Raw genomic sequence first — 17,214 nt, 5'->3', positions numbered from 1 at the left:
CCTGCAGTAACTTACTTTGTGTTCCTGCAGTTGGGAATATTGCAAATTTCTGATTGCAGCAACGCTAAGACTAGCTTTTTAAATTCCAGGCCATGATGTAGAAAAACTTACCCAACTCCCTTCCACCCCCCCTCAATGCCTTACAAAAACATCAGGGCGCTCTTCCTCACACCCTCCATTCCAATTTCCTTAAAAAAATAATTGTGCCCCCTCCCCAAGTACCCCTATCCTCTAATTTCTTCAAACACAAATACTATCATTCCCATTTGATACCCAATACCTTTATCCTTTTTATCAAAATTAGATTTTTCCCTAGCCCTGGCCTCATCCTTCTCCAAACATACCTATGACCCCTCATGGTATTACCACTAATGGGTAGAATGCCAATTAAGAAAATGCCCCCTTGTCTGGCAGCCTGAATCCTAGCAGCAGTATTTCAATATTACTACCAGAGGCCTGTAGTGGCCATTTTTTGAAGATAACAGTTGACAGGGCAGCAGCAACTAGGCATCATCTATCCTTATGCCCCCCACCACAACAGGGATCACTACATATGTTCTAGGTGAGGAGGCATGGGAGGGAGCAGGGGTAGGGCAGTGCCTGGGAAACCATAACTGTGATTAATAAAAGGGATCAGGGTGGAAGGATGCCAAAGAAGAGTGGCATTTATTTTAAGGAATTGCGGGGTAAGTGGTGCCAGAAGGGGGAGACTTTTTTTTTTAAAGGGATCTGTGGTAGATGATACTAGAGGACAGTGAAATAATTTTTTAAGGGATAGTGAGTGTGTGGGAAGGAGTCGTACTTGAAAGGGCACCCATATGTTTTCTAAAGCATTGACGGAGGATGAGATAGACATGTTTTCTTACTGTTCCAGCCCTTTAACATGGCTCCCCAGGAGTACTGGCTGACACATTAGTAGTTGGATGCTCCTAGAATAAAGTTATCATCATCTACTGAATAACAAGCTTCAAAGTATAACACAAGCTGCATTATTCATTTTACAAAATAAGCTGCTTTGTATATGTCGCAGCTCATTAATATTTAATGTGCGTTGTGGTAAAATATTCTCCAAATAATGGGCTCATTAAATGTTCATACTGCAATGGCTGGGGTATTGTGGGAGGGGAATGCTCCTTTGCATCCAAAGATTTGTATAACAAAAAAGCAACAACGTACAATTAACTAATATTCAGGAATGAAAAGTATTTCTGTTTTTTATTGTTGTTTTAGTCTCTTGAAAAGTTCAATTACTCTTTGGTGACTAGGTGATTAGAGTTAATTGGGTATATTCTGGTGGCAGCTAAAAGATATCTGCGCTGCCTCAAGAGAACATTTGTGCAAGCAGAACTGATAGGAAAACCGAAAAGAACAGGACTCGTTGTATATAGTACTTTTCAAATCAACGGACAACTGCTTCTCCTACCTTCATCTTTGTGTTCCTCACAGGCCGCTTCCAAGGGAGGACCAAATAGTGCTGTTGTGTCATTGAGTGCTTTTTTACTGTGGTGGAAACATTAATAAGATAAGGAGAGAAGGTAAAGATTCTGAACCACAGAAAAAAAAGGTTATAGTTGATTCTTATAAAGTCTAGATAAAGTTACACACGTACAGGCTACACACATAATTTTGGACATGCAATTTTATAAACTTATCTTTTTACACAAAAAGCATTGCTTTATACTCTGAAAACACAAGTTACTTACCTGTAGCAGGGTCCATGGACAGCAGCAGGATACAAGTCCTCACAAAAGAGGGCGATGTCATTGATGGAGCCCACGTAGAAAAGCTTCTCCAGCTTAGCAATTATTAGAAGCTTTTGAGTCATTCCAACACAATGAATACCACTTCCTGCCTGTCACTGTTGTGTGGAACCACCTCGTCTTTGAATTCAGCTACAGTAGAAAACAACTCCTAAGTGAGGTGAGGTGAGATGGGTGGGTATGTGAGGACTTGTATACTCCTGTCCACACAGAACACCTGCTACAGCTAAGTAACTTGGTTTTCTCTGAGACAAGCAGAAAAACAAGTCCTCCCAGCTTGGGAGACCCTGGCTACAGGCTGCCTTCAACAAAAAAATGTATATACAGTACTGCTTAAAAAATTGTGAACACCACTTTTCTTACCAAGAAGGTGAACATTAGGAGTAAAAATATTCTAAATTCTATTATATATTTTGCAGAAAACCAACTAAAATTTTCCTTTTTTATCAGTGTTATAAATTTTTTAATCCTTGGTGCATCTTCAGCACTTGGCTGGGCCTCCTTGAGCTTTGATGATGGCACAAAGGTGGTGTGACATTGACAAGGCCAGTCCCTCTAACAGTTTATTGTCAATGTTATGGTGTCAGATCAATATTATTTTGGCCTTCAAATCAACGTGACATGTCTGTTCTCAAACCCTTCTTTTCAGCAAAAACCATAAGTTTTCAATGGGGTTGAGGTCAGGTGACTGGTGTAGTCTTTCACCATTTTTGACCTGTGCCAGGGGGCACCATCATCCTCCGGGCACAATTCTGCTCCATGGAAGACTATTGGCAGAGCAGTGCACTTGTTGATTCAGGACTTTCAAGTACCAAGCACTATTACACGTTTCATCCTTTTCAAGGAAGCAAATTCAATCAGCTCTAGAAGCCGCAAATGCTCTCCATAACATTACTTGACGGTTAATGTCACAAAGTTGTAGTGCTCATCAATTTTTCTTCTAATACACAGCTTCAAGGAGTCATTACGAACTGCAATTTGTGTTTCATCAGTGAAAAGGACATGTTGCCAAAAATCGGAATTTTTAAAATTTATCTTTGTGAAGTTCAGTCAAATACTAGCATTTTCCTGAGTTAGCAGGAGTCTGCAGGGAGCAACTGAAAAAAAATCAACCCCATCTTCTTTAGTTACGCTTGAACTATGCTAGCTCTAATTTCTAAACCAGTTTGGTGCAGTTTTCATGGAAGGATTTGCTGACAGTGGGTGACCTACAAAAAGCAATCTCAATGGATCCAAGGTGACATGGTGTTGCTTTTGTCTGTCATCCACAGTTCAACCTACCCAAGGACACTGATCCTGTTTCACGATGTTTCTAAAATAAAAAATATAAAAGAAATAACCATACTTGTTAACCAATTACACAAGGAAAAAAAGGATATAAACATTATAATGCCTCCCCTCCCAAATAAATAGTTTTGCTTATCTTTATAATTGCCAAAATTGCTCAAACAGAAACCTTCTTTTGATATGAAATGAAGGAAAGAAGTTCCGGCCTTCTGTACAATGGCATGCTTCAAAATCTTTCAAAATGTCTTTTCTGGCACGAGCAGGAATGTTTTGGGGAAGAAACTGAATTTTTCTTTTTTTAATTTAAAAAACCCCACAATTTTAATAAAAAATTAAACAAAATACAAATTATGTTGATACTTTTACATTAGCTCAATTGCCAAACATTCATAAAAATGAAACCAAAAGATAAGAAATATTATATTACCCATGAGAGCTCAAATTCAGTGAGTAAGCAGAATTGTTTTAAAACTTGAATAAATCCAGCTACAGTGCAAAATCACCATATAGACATGAAATTAGCACTAAAGTACCACAGTCGCAATGTAGCATACTTTCATTCATGTGAAAGTTTATTATAAATAAAGTAAGTTAAGATTTAAGGACTATATAGATATAGAGGTACATTTTAAAAAAAACCATCTGTTTAAAAAAAAAAAAAACATCCTGCCTATAATGTCCAAAAAAACTGGCCATCTCACAGTCATAATCAAACACGAAAAATGTCTAGTTTTCCTGTTCGATTATGACTATGAGATGGACATTTTTTTCACTGAAAACGTCCAATATGAATAGGCATTTTCCAAAGTGATAAGTCGAACTGTTGAAAAACAAAAATCCAGGGCCATGTAAATCTGTCTGGCATAATTTTCAAAAATATGGCCATATAGACATCCCAGCAGAAACGAGGAGTGGCCTAGTACAGTGGACTGTAAACCAAGGGACACAGGTTCAAAACCCAACTATATCTTATTTTTTTTTGGTAAATGTGATCCTTCCAGGACCTGAAAAATACCTACGGTACTTGAATGTACACCGCTTCAATAGCCTTCAGGCTTGCAGGTGTCTTATATATTTAGATTCAGTAGGTATTTTTCTGTTTCTGCAAGGCTCAGAATTATTATTTAAAAAAAAAAGCTGAAATGGGACTTGAACCTTGGTTCACAGTCCACTGAACTAACTACTATGCTACACCTCTGACCTATTTGCTGTTTTGTTCAGAAAGGCCATAATACCTGCAGCTAACAGCGTGGTTTTCCTTTCCAGTTTCATTTTCAGGGGCGAGGGAAAGGGACAGCAACCACTGGGAAACTAAGAAAGGGTCATGCCTTAATCCCTCCACTGGTCAGCTGCTCAATTAGAGCAACATATTGTAACTTGGATGGGACTGAAACAATCTAGATAAAAATATCTTTTTAGACATGGACATTTCTTCCCATTTGAAAATTCCTGTTGGACGTCCTATTTTAGGGCCTTACCTAGTACTGCTCAAAACATGCTTACAACACGCTCGCTCCATTGCTATTTGGATGAACTGAAGTGAAACATCCAAATTCTGACTTTCCAAAATCAAGATCTGGATGTTTTTAGCAGATGGACTTTGTTTAGGCATTTTATATCGCCCATCTGCTTTGAAAATGAGCACCATATCTCAGAGCCTGTGAGTGGCTTGTGTCCACTACGTGCTCAAGGTCAATTGAGCTAGTCTCATCTTCAGTTGTGTCAGGAGTATTACAAGAACTGTTGAGCCCATGTGGCCCAATGCCTTCAACATGCTCTATGTGGATATCTGATAACTCTATTGGTTGCTACCACTGTGGACACTAGATTGATCATCCTTGTGATAGAGTGTCTTTTGCACGAGTCATTTCTAGCAGAGCTCCTATGAATTTACCCCTCCCCCTTCCCCAATCTTCTATATGATCAGGAAATCCCTTATCCTTTTTTCCCTGATGAAATGGACAGCAGTTCGGTCAAATCCATTACATCCAACAGGGAAGAGAGCTGTTTTGTAAGTATTTCCTGGTGATAGCTTGACCATGATGATCTTGGTGGGCAATGTGAAGCTGTTTTCAATAGATGCAGATGATATTCTAGCCAAACATCTTTAGAACTCTCTGATTGGTGGTTATAAGGGGCCCATATTTGCAAAACCCATAGCCTCCTTCCTTCAGGCTGGTTGTTTGCTATGTATACTGGGACACTGGTTATGTTCTTGTGGGGGAAAGTCTAAACCTGCCCTTGAGAACAGAAAGAGGGAGGAGGATACCTACACCTTTCAGAGTAATAGGACCTCTTTTGCCCTCCAACCTGGTACCTCCTGGAAGCGGAGGCTGAGTTAGAAGGGGGCATGGAGAGGGTCTTAAGGGTGTCACCATGCTGCTAGACAAGGATAGCAGCCTCCTGAACCTTATCTCAGGAGATTTTCTCCACAATATATCAACAGGCTTTACAGGCATATCATATCTAAGGTCTGAAGCCTGGAATTAGATGAGATTTTGGGCATCAATACCCATGGAAGAAACTATTGATACTGTATCAAAAATATCATAGGTCATTTAGACAATGTATTTTCTGCACTCTTTCCCTTTGCCCACTAGTGAATGGAATTGCTCAGCCTTCTCCTGAGGGATGGTATCTGCAGACTTCAACAATGTGCACAAAGTTTCACAAGTTCATGCCCATGAAGCATTGGTAAGATAAGCAGGAAGTGAGCATAATATTCTGAAAAATAACTTTTTCCCAAAAGATTCCAATGTCTGAATTTCTCTCCCCGGGTCTACTGAATAGTGAGTTTTGGAACTCTTGTCACTTTTGAGTGTGGATTTGACCATTAAAGAATGTTAAGGAAGCTGTACATAGAGTTGAATTTCTTATTTATAAGTGCTTAAGAGGTAGAGGGCTCTCTCACATTCAGTGAATGGGCATTGCCATGGCCTGTGAGGTGGAGATCAAGGAACTGGAGGATGCCCAATGTTTCTGCCTTGAGTTCTACCTCCATCTCTAACTTAAATGAAACCACCTCAGCCATTTACCATACAAAATTAATAAATAAAGGATCTTCAGAAGGGGATTTTCTTTGTGTAAGTGAAAGAGATGGGTCTGATGTCAAGCCAGTTCAACCTTCTTCAGAAAATATATTTGGTACATCAGAATCCTGGGAGCACTCAGAGTCAGACCTTGAAATGCTACAAAGGAGAAGTCTGGGTCTACTGATCTACTGACACTGGTATTAGGCCTGGATGTGGAGATTGAAATACCAAGGATCTCTGATGCATTGGTGAAGCTTCTTCCCTCAATATACTAGAGATCAATAACAGTGTGGCAGATATCAACACCAAGATTCTTCAAGGTGTTGATGTCCATGCTTCCCCTGCAGGTAGTGCATGAATCTCAAGGACCGATTGGCTCTCCCTCTTTCTCTGCATTAACTTTAACAGTGTCGAAGCCTCAGCATTGCACTGGGCAAAGCTGTGGTACATATGCCCACTGAGTCTCCTCATGAGCAGTTCCTTAATGGCTGCTATTGACAAAGACATGGGGAATGCAGTAGCAATTTGCACATCCTCCTGAGTAACTTGAGCAGTATCGGATGCCTGTCTTAGCTATTGTCCCCTCTCTGATACTGAGGAAGATGAGCAGTCCTCATGTTGGGAGAGCAAGGACACTGGTGACCTCAGTGCTTTTGGAACCATACTCCAATGAGGTGTAGTTTAATGTGTCCCAGTCTTCACTAGGCATTTGGCATCACAAGCCCTCGGTGTCAAGCTTTCCTCTACTTTGAGTGGGCCTTGAATGATAACCAATCTTGATGGCCTCTATCAAAGATCAGGGTTGAGGTTGAATGATGCACTGTGAGGAGTAAAGTAGTGGTTAGAGCACCAGTCTTGACATTCAGAGGTGGCTGGTTCAAATCCCACTGCTGCGCCTTGTGATCTTGGGCAAGTCACTTAACTCTCTATTACCTCAGGTACGAAATTAGATAGCGAGCCCTCCTAGGATAGAGAAATATCCAGTGAACCTGAACGTAACTCACCTTCAATTACTACTGAAAAAGGTGTGAGCAAAATCCAAATAAATAAATAAAATGCTGCTATGTCTTCAAGTCCTATGGAGACCGATTTTTGATGAAGTCAATGGACTGGACTTATCAACACCAAAAATTTGTTTTTTTGCAGCTTTGTATGAACATGAAGATTTCTTTTGGAGAAAATGACTTACAATAAGAGGCATCAAGATCAGGCTCCAGGCATGACAGGAGTAGCCTAATGGTTGGATCAGCAGGCTGAGAAGGTGGGAGGTCTAGTTCAAATCGTGCTGCAGCGCCTTGTGACCTTAGGCAACTCACTTAACCCTCCATTACTCCAAGTGCAAACTCAGATTTGTGAGCCCTCTAAAGAAAGAAAAATACACACTGTGCCTAAATGTACACTGCTTCGACAGCTTTCAGGCTTGCAGGTGGCATATAAGAAAATTAAACAACATATGAATATCAGAGACAAAAATGGCCCTCTTGCATAGGATGTACTTCTTACAGCCACTAAGGTCTTTTTTCTCCTCCGGAAAAATAGCCAAAGCAAAATCAAATGACTTGATCTTGACCACTAATATCCTGATCGAGAGCATGAGGTCCTTGTGGGGGCCCACACTGGGCTGAGTGCAAAAAATAAAGAAAACTTGAAAACAGCCAATAATCTATTTAGGATGTTACCAGGAAAAGTACTGCACGACAGCAATGTGACTAGGCAAGAAAAACTTTAAAAATTTAGAACAAAGAGGTGAGAAAATGTCTTGATGTATAACTGAATGGTTCTGAGGAAAGTCTAAGAAAGAGTTAATTCTGCATGATAGTAGAGAGTGGGAAGTGGTGTGCACGCTTGGTGGAGTGACTCAAGAACTTCAAATAATTGCTAAGCTGGGCTTTGTTGGTGATGTCACCCCCTGCTATGAAGACTTGCTATCTTGCTTGTCCTCAGAGAAACTGCTTTTACAATTGTCCTCATTGTCCTCTACTCATGGTGTGGCAGCAGCTTAAAAAATAAAAAATTGTTATATGAACTTTTAAAATATGCACCCCTTAGATTTAATAAATCTGATCCAACAACTCTTTACCCATAGAAAGCTACATGCATGTATATTTTGTTGCTACTTAAATTTTGTCCTCTTCAGATGCAATTATGTCTTATATTCTTGAGATGAAGAGGTGGATGCAGGGTTGCATGCTGGCTGGAGAAGCAGAGATTGGCAGCTAGTGCTACAGAAGAATGCTTCTCAGAGCAATACAATTAATTTATTATCTTATCAAAAACATGGAAAGGATAGGGGAATAAAGAAAATAATGAAACAGAGAAATGATGAGAAGAAAGGAGACTATAAAAGAGAAGTAGGAGAAAGAAGAGAACAGAGACAGAGACAATCTGTCTGGTTCTAATGGGGATGAGGATGGTGTCCTCCTTCAGTGTTCTTTAAACTAGTAGGGATTGATAGTGAACCTGCGTGATCACCATATTAGACTAAGCACTGGTGCTGGCACTTAATACATATATTAACACCACCAATCTTGTAAAATAGCACTGAAAGCAACGTTACTCACCTGCATCAGATGTTCTTCGAGGACAGCAGGATGAATATTCTTGCTTTTGGAGGGGAGGAGTTGAGGGAAGACCAAGGGTCCCCTCCTCTGAGAGGCCCTAACAACATTAAGAATATTATCATCCTGCTTGTCCTCTGAGAAAGAGAAGTCATTCACCCGCATCCAGTGTTTTCTGAAGACTAGCAGGATGACACTGTTCTTATTGTTGTTAGGGCCTCTCAGAGGAGGGGGTCTTCCCTCAGACCCTTCCTTTCTAACAGTAAGAGCATAAGAATAGCCACACTGGGTCAGACCGATGGTCCATCTAGCTTAGTATCCTGCTGTCACGATGGTGACTGTTTCCTTGTCTGTGCTCGTCTCGCCCTCTGGTGGCCAGAACCGGTGGCTGCTATGAACTGTCACCCATTCCAGACTTCAGCCCAGTCCGGTCCAGATCTTCCGGGCTGCCAGACTTGCTTCTCTTGTTTGTGCCTGAACAGCACCCGTAGCTGCCTTGTGATTCCTGCAGCTGAACTTCAGCAGCTGATGGGCTTTATTAATCACCTGGAAACTTCTGTGCTTGCCTTTGCATCGTCTAAGGTCCCTGGTTTGTTGGTGCTTTGTTGCACTTCTGCCTAGTCTGGTTTCTTGTTTGAGTTTCTTGTCCGGTTCTAGTTAATCTGTGTGTAGTTTAGCTTAGGTTTATTGCTTATTTCTTAGTCTTGTTTCTGGTTTGTATTCCTGGTCTAGTTTCTGTTTGTCTGTGTCTCTTGCTTAGTGGCAGCTCTGCAGCTTTCAGTCCTAACTATTGTCTGTCAGTGTTTTTCAGTGGCTGCTTGGCAGCTTTCAGTTCTTGTCCTTTAGCTTGTCCATTTCCTGCCTTGTGTAGTATTGTCTGTCTGTGAGTCTTAGCCCAGTTTCCTGCCTTGCTGCCCATGTATATTCCTTTCCCCTCTGACCCTTAGTCCCTGTTCAGCCTAGTTGGTATCCAGTTCCTGCCCTGTTCGGTAAGTCCTGCCGGCCGCTTGCACCCAGGGGCTCAACTCCTGGGGAACGGCGGTCAAGTGCAGGTGAAGTCTAGCTGTTTCTGACAGAGTTCTGCCTTGTCTCTGGTGTAGGGTGGTTTTGCCTGCCACTGCTGCTCCTCAGCAGTGGTCCAAGGGCTCACGAAACTAGTTTCTGCCTTGAAAACCTAACACCTGCTTCCAATAGTGGCCTATTCAGGTCACAAGTACCTGGCAGAATCCCAAAGAGTAGCAAGGTTACATGCTGCATAACACCAGGGATAAGCAGTGGCTTTCCCCATTTCTATCTTAATATTCATTCTGCTTGTCTTTGGAGAATATACCTATTCAGTGGTGGACACACCAGCACTATCTGTTAACTATTCAGACCTATATCTCTATAAGCCCACAAATCGCCACTAAACAAATGATTTTTGGTACCACCTCCAATCCTCCCCTAACCCAGCTCATTATTATCCATAAACAATCTGGTCATTTAGCAATTTACTTGGCCTGATTTTATACAGATAACAGTTAAAAACCTACAGATACACAAGTTATGTGTTTGGGTTCGTGGTTTTTAAAATTAATCCTTGGGCTCCTGATAGCAGGTTTAGTTTGCAGAATATTCACAATGAATATATATGAAATATATTTGTACATATTGATCTATAAATTTACTTACTTTGCATATTTGGTCATTTTGTAAATTCTGTTGGGGTGTCCTGTGAATTTGTGTGTTGAACTACAAATATTTACACCATTTCTTTCAATGGAAAACAGGGACTGAACAGTACATATTCTCACAGCTTTCCAGTTAGAGTAACCTTATTGAATTTTACCTCACATTTCACTTATTTCATACTAACCTTCCAAGCTCAGCAGTTGGTGTTGAACGCCTAGGTCTTGCAATCTCTTCACCTGTTACATATGATAACATTATTTCAGAATGTATGATCTGTTCTGTAGTTTCACTGTGCAATCTGATTTTTTTTCTTAACAGCAAATAAAAGGTCTACACTACAGGTCTTTTTGTATAATCTACTTACAGACTTTATAATAACCCAAATACTGATCTTTCACTCACTTCAATAAATCAGAATACATTCTAAAACAGGACTCCACATTTCTTTTCCTAATATTTGTAATGTAGTATGCTCATTGGCACTGAGGTTTTCTAATGTAAGTCTCAACATACTTACTAGATAAGTTCCTTTTAATTGTACCCTAGGAATAAAAATAGATATGAAGGTTTAGGATCAAATAAATGTCATTTCTGTGTAAATAGACATTTGTAATTTCTATAATACATCTAATTAGAAATGTACATCAGCTTTACTGCAGATTCAAAAATAATTGTTAGCTAAATTCCTTATTTTGCAATACACTGGCCCCTGTTTACAAAATTTCATAAGGTTTTACACTTGCCAAGCTGTAAGTACAAACATTCGTGCACATAACTACAAAAATTCAGCATTAACTGATGGGACATTTTTGTGAGGGCTGCTGTGAAGTTAATACCATACACTAACTACACCTCTTGGTGAAGAATTAACTTCTCTGCATTATCTGTTGTGTTAAACTGTGCATAGCCTCTGGGGTCTTTTACTAAAGCATCGCTCAAGTTATCTGCAGCAGGACCCATAGGAATAAAATGGCCCCTGCTGCAGATAACACGAGCTAAGCTTTAGTAAAAGACCCCACCCCCTGAGTTAACTGTAAGGTGTAGTCCCTGACATGTAGAGAAATAGGAGGACACCCCCTACGAAAAGCAGAAAATAATCAAAGGGAAGTAGTCCCTGCCCATTCCATATAACCAAATCACATGTTCCCTGTTAGATGTTCTGTTTTATTTTTCATACTTATAGAGTGCTAGTACCCAACAGACAAGGCAAACCCTCAGGAATTACAGAGACAAAGTTATCAGATAGTTTCATAAAACCACTACAGTTAAACACTTCTGTTAAAAAGAAGTGTTTTAAGATTTTTTTCTAAATAAAGGATAGTTGTTCATATTGTCAAAACATGACATTACATTTTTCCATATCTTTGGTGCTTGAAATGCCATCAATTTTTCAAACAGATTGAATCTTTTTAAACCCTTAGGTGATGGAAAAGAAAATGGTGAATAAAGATTTGTTTTGTATCTACTACTGATGTGCTCTGTTTCCACATTTGGGGGCACTTTTACTAAGCCATGTGTCTACAAACGTCCAACATGCGCCAAAATGGAGTTACCGGCCAGCTACTGCGTGGCTCCTGCGGTAACTTCATTTTTATTTTCAGATGCACGTATTGGACATGCACCAAATGGCATTTGAAACGCGTAGATTATTACCGCCCAGTTACCGTGTAAGACCTTACTGCTAGGTAGGCTGGCGGTAAGGTTGCAGACCCCAAATGGATGCATGGCAATTTTGATTTTGCTGCATGTCTATTTTCAGCAAAAAATTTAAAAAGGCCTTTTTTACAGGCGCTCTGAAAAATGGATCAGTGATCACCCAAAACCCACGCCTACACTACCACAAGCAACTTTTCAGCGCACCTTAGTAAAGGGACCCCTTGATAAACACACACATGGAATGTGGCCACTATGTGTTCCTGTTATGTGATGGTAATGACTTTCTCCCCCTAGAGGCCATGAATGCTGCCCCTGCAGGATACCCAGTCCTGGCCATTTTATGAAGAGGACGATGGCTCAGGTATTGAAGCCAGATCTTTTACATAGAAGTATACAGCACTGCCACTGAACCATCAGGGTAGCCCTTTGGTTACCATACTGAATTTATGTACCCCCATGAAAGACTCCAGAGGAAATGGGATAGGAGGTAGTGTCCTATTGTGGATTAAAAACTGGTTAAAAGATAGAAAACAGAGAGTAGGGTTAAATGGTCAGTATTCTCAATGGAGAAGGGTAGTTAATGGGGTTCCCCAGGGGTCTGTGCTAGGACCGCTGCTTTTAATATATATATAAATGATCTAGAGATGGGAGTAACTAGTGAGGTAATTAAATTTGCTGAAGACACAAAGTTATTCAAAGTTGTTAAATTGCAAGAGGATTGTGAAAAATTACAAGAGGGCCTTATGAGACAGGGAGACTGGGCATCTAAATGGCAGATGACATTTAATGTGAGGAAGTGCAAAGTGATGCATGTGGGAAAGAGGAACCCGAATTATAGCTACGTCATGCAAGGTTCCACATTAGGAGTCACTGATCAGGAAAGGGATCTAGACATCATCATTGATGATACGTTGAAAACCTCTGCTCAATGTGCGGCAGCTAAGAAAGCAAATAGAATGTTAGGTATTATTAGGAAAGGAATAGAAAACAAAAATGAGGGCACTATAATGCCTTTGTATCGCTCCATGATGTGACCGCACCTCGAATATTGCATTCAATTCTGGGCACCGTATCTCAAAAAAGATAGTGGAATTAGAAAAAGTACAGAGAAAGGTGACGAAAATGATTAAGGGAATGGGACAACTTCCCTGTGAGGAAAGGCTAAAGTGGCTAGGGCTCTTCAGCTTGCAGAAAGATGGCTATGGGGAGATATGATAGAGGTCTATAAAATAATAATTGGAGTGGAATGTGTAGACATGAATCGCTTGTTTACTCTTTCCAAAAACACTAAGACTAGGGGGCATGCAATGAAGCTACAAAGCAGTAAATTTAAAACGAATCAGATAAAAATTTCTTCACTCAACGTGTAATTAAACTCTGGAATTCGTTGCCTGAGAATGTGGTAAAAGCAGTTAGCAGGGTTTAAAAAAAGGTTTGGATGGCTTCCTAAAGGAAAAGTCCACAGGCTATTATTAAAATGGATTTGGGGAAAATCCACTGCTTATTTCTAGGATAAGTAGCATAAAACGTATTGTACTGTTTTGGGATCTTGCCAGGTACTTGTGACCTGGATTGGCGACTGATGGAAACAGGATGCTGGGTTTGATGGACCTTTGGTCTGTCCCAGTATGGTAATACTTATATGTACTATTTTGACTGGCAGAGAAGCAATAACTCCTTGAACTTTTGCTTTTATATAATCTCCAGCCCATACCTTACAGGACTGCTCCATTCTTAGAAGACTATTGTTGAAGTTAGCTATATTACTTACTCTCAAAACGGATAGGCAACAAATTGTATCATATGCAAACAGAAAGCTGTTACAGTTTTACATTAATTGCATAAAATGTGATATTCAAAATCCAGGAAGTTGCAATTAAAGTTTACAAAACATGTGCTATGTAGTTTATTTCATGCAGCAACAATTTAGCCCTTTATTTCCATATACAAATAGTACTAAAATTGTTTAGCTCTTACCAGACTGCGCCTCTATGACCAGCAAAAGAGAAGAGAGAACACACACCTAGTCAGAGAGTGACAGATCAGTAAATGAACTTTTTTTTTTAATTACCAATATTATATAACTGTATTTGTCACAATAATGCTTTCAAGTTTTGATATAGTTGGTATTTTTTGAAAATCAGATTACTATTACTGCTAATATTATTCAGGTCAATATTCAAATGCTGTAGTAGGGGAGCTCTTCTTTTTAAATTCCAGCCATGTCAATTAGATCTCTTCCAAAATATTCAGCACCATCTGCAATACGCAAGTGCTTTTCATTATCCAATCTATTATTATCAAACATTTCTATAGTTCTTCAAACACAGCAGATCAGTTTAAAGTTTTATGTGGTTTCTCTTCTTCACTGCAAGTAATAGTTGAAGTCACTGGTTTATAAGGAACCTATGTTAAATCTATTAAAAATATTTTAACAAATTCCTAAATACATGTAGGGGTCATTTTAAGCCATAGGCTGACAGCACAAAGTGAAATGGATGACATCCATTTAAGCAATACTATATTAATAGCAGATACAGGGGCCCTTTTACTAAAGTGTGTTAGGCTGTTAATATGTGGGTTTGTGTGCACTAACAGCCAATGCACAAATGTGGTGACCACTTTTGTGGTATTTTTGTCATTAATATGTGCTAAACCGTGCATTAATAGCATTTTTTGCCAAGGCGCATAACTAGGCAGGGCATGAGTAGAGAATGTGTACTTATTAGATATTCCATCGCTATTATGCTTACATCATATTATATCTTTATTTGAATTTCAGTGCTGTTAAATGTGTATATTTTTGATCCTGTTTCACGGAGTGCTGTTATTATTTATTTATTTGTTTGCTGCATTTGTATCCCACATTTTCCCAGCTTTTTGCAGGCTCAATGTGGCTTACATTATGCCGCAATGGCGATCGCCATTAACGGAATGAGAAGTACAGAGTATTATTGCAATTAAGGCACAAAAATATCAAGTAAATTAGAAGTAAATAAATAAATAAATAAATAAATAAATAAATCATATCAGGTATTAGGTTTCAATTTGCTGTTTTCAAGTTTGCCTGTTTCAATATATTTATGTTTATACTTGTTCATTTTACTATTGTTATGTTGTTAACAAAATTATAAGTTTGATGTTAAACTGTACCTATTGTATACCACCTTGGGTGAATCTCTTCATAAAGGCAGTTAATAAATCCCAATAAATAAGAATGGGTGTGAAGGGGTTTCAGCAGTTAACGAACTATATTTATCGCATGCAAACACCCAGTTACCATGGGACCACTTACTGCCTTCTAAATAGGAGATGCTAAGTGGTTCTGCGTTAAATGCTACCTCAGTACTGTGTACTAAAAGAACTTTTAATGCAGGGCCTGTATTGAAAAATGCAGGGAATGCCCCCAATAGGTGCCAAGCCTGCATGAAGCCGTGCTTAATTGAAATTTTACAGCAGTTTAGTAAAAGGGTTCCATAAAGTTCTTATTCATTTTCTTGTTACATTAGTATTCTGTAAAGAAAGGTACGTGCCGTGTTCCTTGACAGAATAGGCTTCCTGTTATAAAATTACCTCCATACTTGCTGAATTTCATTGCTTAAACAGATAACTTTTTGTCCAGACCTGAAATGCCCCAAACCATACCCCTTGTTTGAAAAATAACTTCACTTGCTTAGCAATTTAAACAACCAACGTTATCATATAATTGAGCCAGAATATTTTAAAAAAAGCATTTATGAGGTTGGCATTGACACCAGGTCTGTAATTGCTTTTAAATACCAACTTACCAGTGTTCTCATGCAGAACATTATAAACACATCCATGGTCTTAGTTTGAAATGAAAGCAAATATTTATCAGAGAGATTTGCAACCAGATTAGGGGATAGTTTTATATCTGCCCATATGAGTGAAATGTACACACACACACACACACACACACACACAAATATTTCCACTCCGTGGACTTTTCGGATTTTCAAAGTAAAAGCATGTGCAGAGTTTTACTTTTAAGTTGAAAAATATGCCACGACAGGTACCTCCATATATTTACACCTTCTAACTTATACAATACTTTTTGGAGAGAAAATTGCATGCATGCTTTTGAAGGTATGCACATAGTTCCAAACCCATCACAATCCAAGTCTCGAGAGCGGTTCTCCTGAAGTGGATAAAGATACATATGAAATAGAGGCTGATTGAAACCAGGTTTTTCGGTTTCAGCTGACATCGAATCTGCGGCTGAAATTCGCCCCTCAGGTTTTTACTGAAACCAAATTTGAAACTGGCTCGGCCCCCCCAAAGAGTACCCATTTCCTCCTCCTATGACCAGACGGAGCCCTCCTCCCCGACCTACTTAAACCCTGGTGTTTTAGTGGCCTAACGGGTAGGAGCAATCTCTGGTCTCTCCTGCCACTGCTATCAAAATGGCTGCTGAGACCTTCACCAACAGCAGTGGCATAGCCAGACTTGACATTTTGGGGAGACCAGATTTAACATGAGGGGGCACTAGGCATATAGGTGTGAGTAGTGCTTGGTATACTCCTAATAATGTCTCAGCGTGCACTTGACAGATTTCTAAGTAAATAGTCTATCCTGCACCAAACAAACCCCATACATATTTATGGAAACAAAAACTAAAATAAAAGAGATCAGAGATGCACATTTCCCAAAGCTAACATATTCCAATACATTCAAAATAAAATACTTTTTATACCTTTCTTGTATGTGCATTTTATTTTCCTAATCGCTTTGGTTCAAGAGCCTGCTTTCTGCTTTTCTCAGTTTTTTTTCCTGTCCTTGCAGGTTCTCTTATCCATTTGACATGTCTTTTCTCTCCATGTTTACCATCTATCGTCCGTCTGCATCCCTAGTCATACAGTCCAGCATCTCTCCTCTGACCCTATCCTCCCTCATGTTCAGCATCTGTTCTCTCAGGAACCTCTCTTTTCCAGTATTGCCCTCCTCCCCCCCACACCCCCCATTTCCATCTTCTCCAGCACTACCCTCCTCCTTGACCCCCATCTCCATCTTTTCCAGAACTGCCCTCCCCCTTGGCCACCATCCCTCTCTTTTCCAGCATTGCCCACCCCCCCAGGCTAATTTCACTACTTTCCCCCCATGGTCTGGCATTTCTCATATAATCTCTCCCCACCTTCCGCTTCTCCTACAGGTCCTGCATCACTCCCTTGCCTCTCCCTTTCTTCCCCTTCTCTGCAGTCTTCACTACTTCTCTTCTAGTATCGGCAGTGG

General features: G+C 39.8%; 1 protein-coding gene across 8 annotated transcripts in view; it reads right to left on the bottom strand.

Annotated features, from left to right (window-relative positions):
- SGIP1 (SH3GL interacting endocytic adaptor 1) overlaps positions 1–17,214 on the bottom strand; it is a 247,057-nt gene that overhangs the window by 81,850 nt on the left and 147,993 nt on the right. For 5 of the 8 annotated variants that reach the window (XM_030207461.1, XM_030207464.1, XM_030207465.1 and 2 more), the window contains exons 9-12: positions 13,942–13,953; positions 10,826–10,850; positions 10,493–10,544; positions 1,424–1,500 (exon numbers count right to left, since the gene is read on the bottom strand). In XM_030207461.1, the coding sequence (XP_030063321.1) occupies positions 1,424–1,500; positions 10,493–10,544; positions 10,826–10,850; positions 13,942–13,953 (166 nt within the window). The remainder of the gene's footprint in view (positions 1–1,423; positions 1,501–10,492; positions 10,545–10,825; positions 10,851–13,941; positions 13,954–17,214) is intronic. The other 3 variants (XM_030207463.1, XM_030207466.1, XM_030207468.1) reach the window with 1 other exon arrangement.

This window comes from Microcaecilia unicolor, chromosome 6 (assembly GCF_901765095.1).
Source record: "Microcaecilia unicolor chromosome 6, aMicUni1.1, whole genome shotgun sequence".
NCBI lineage: Eukaryota > Metazoa > Chordata > Amphibia > Gymnophiona > Siphonopidae > Microcaecilia > Microcaecilia unicolor.
Note: the sequence above shows the minus strand (reverse complement) of the source record. Positions and strands in the feature narration are given on the sequence as shown.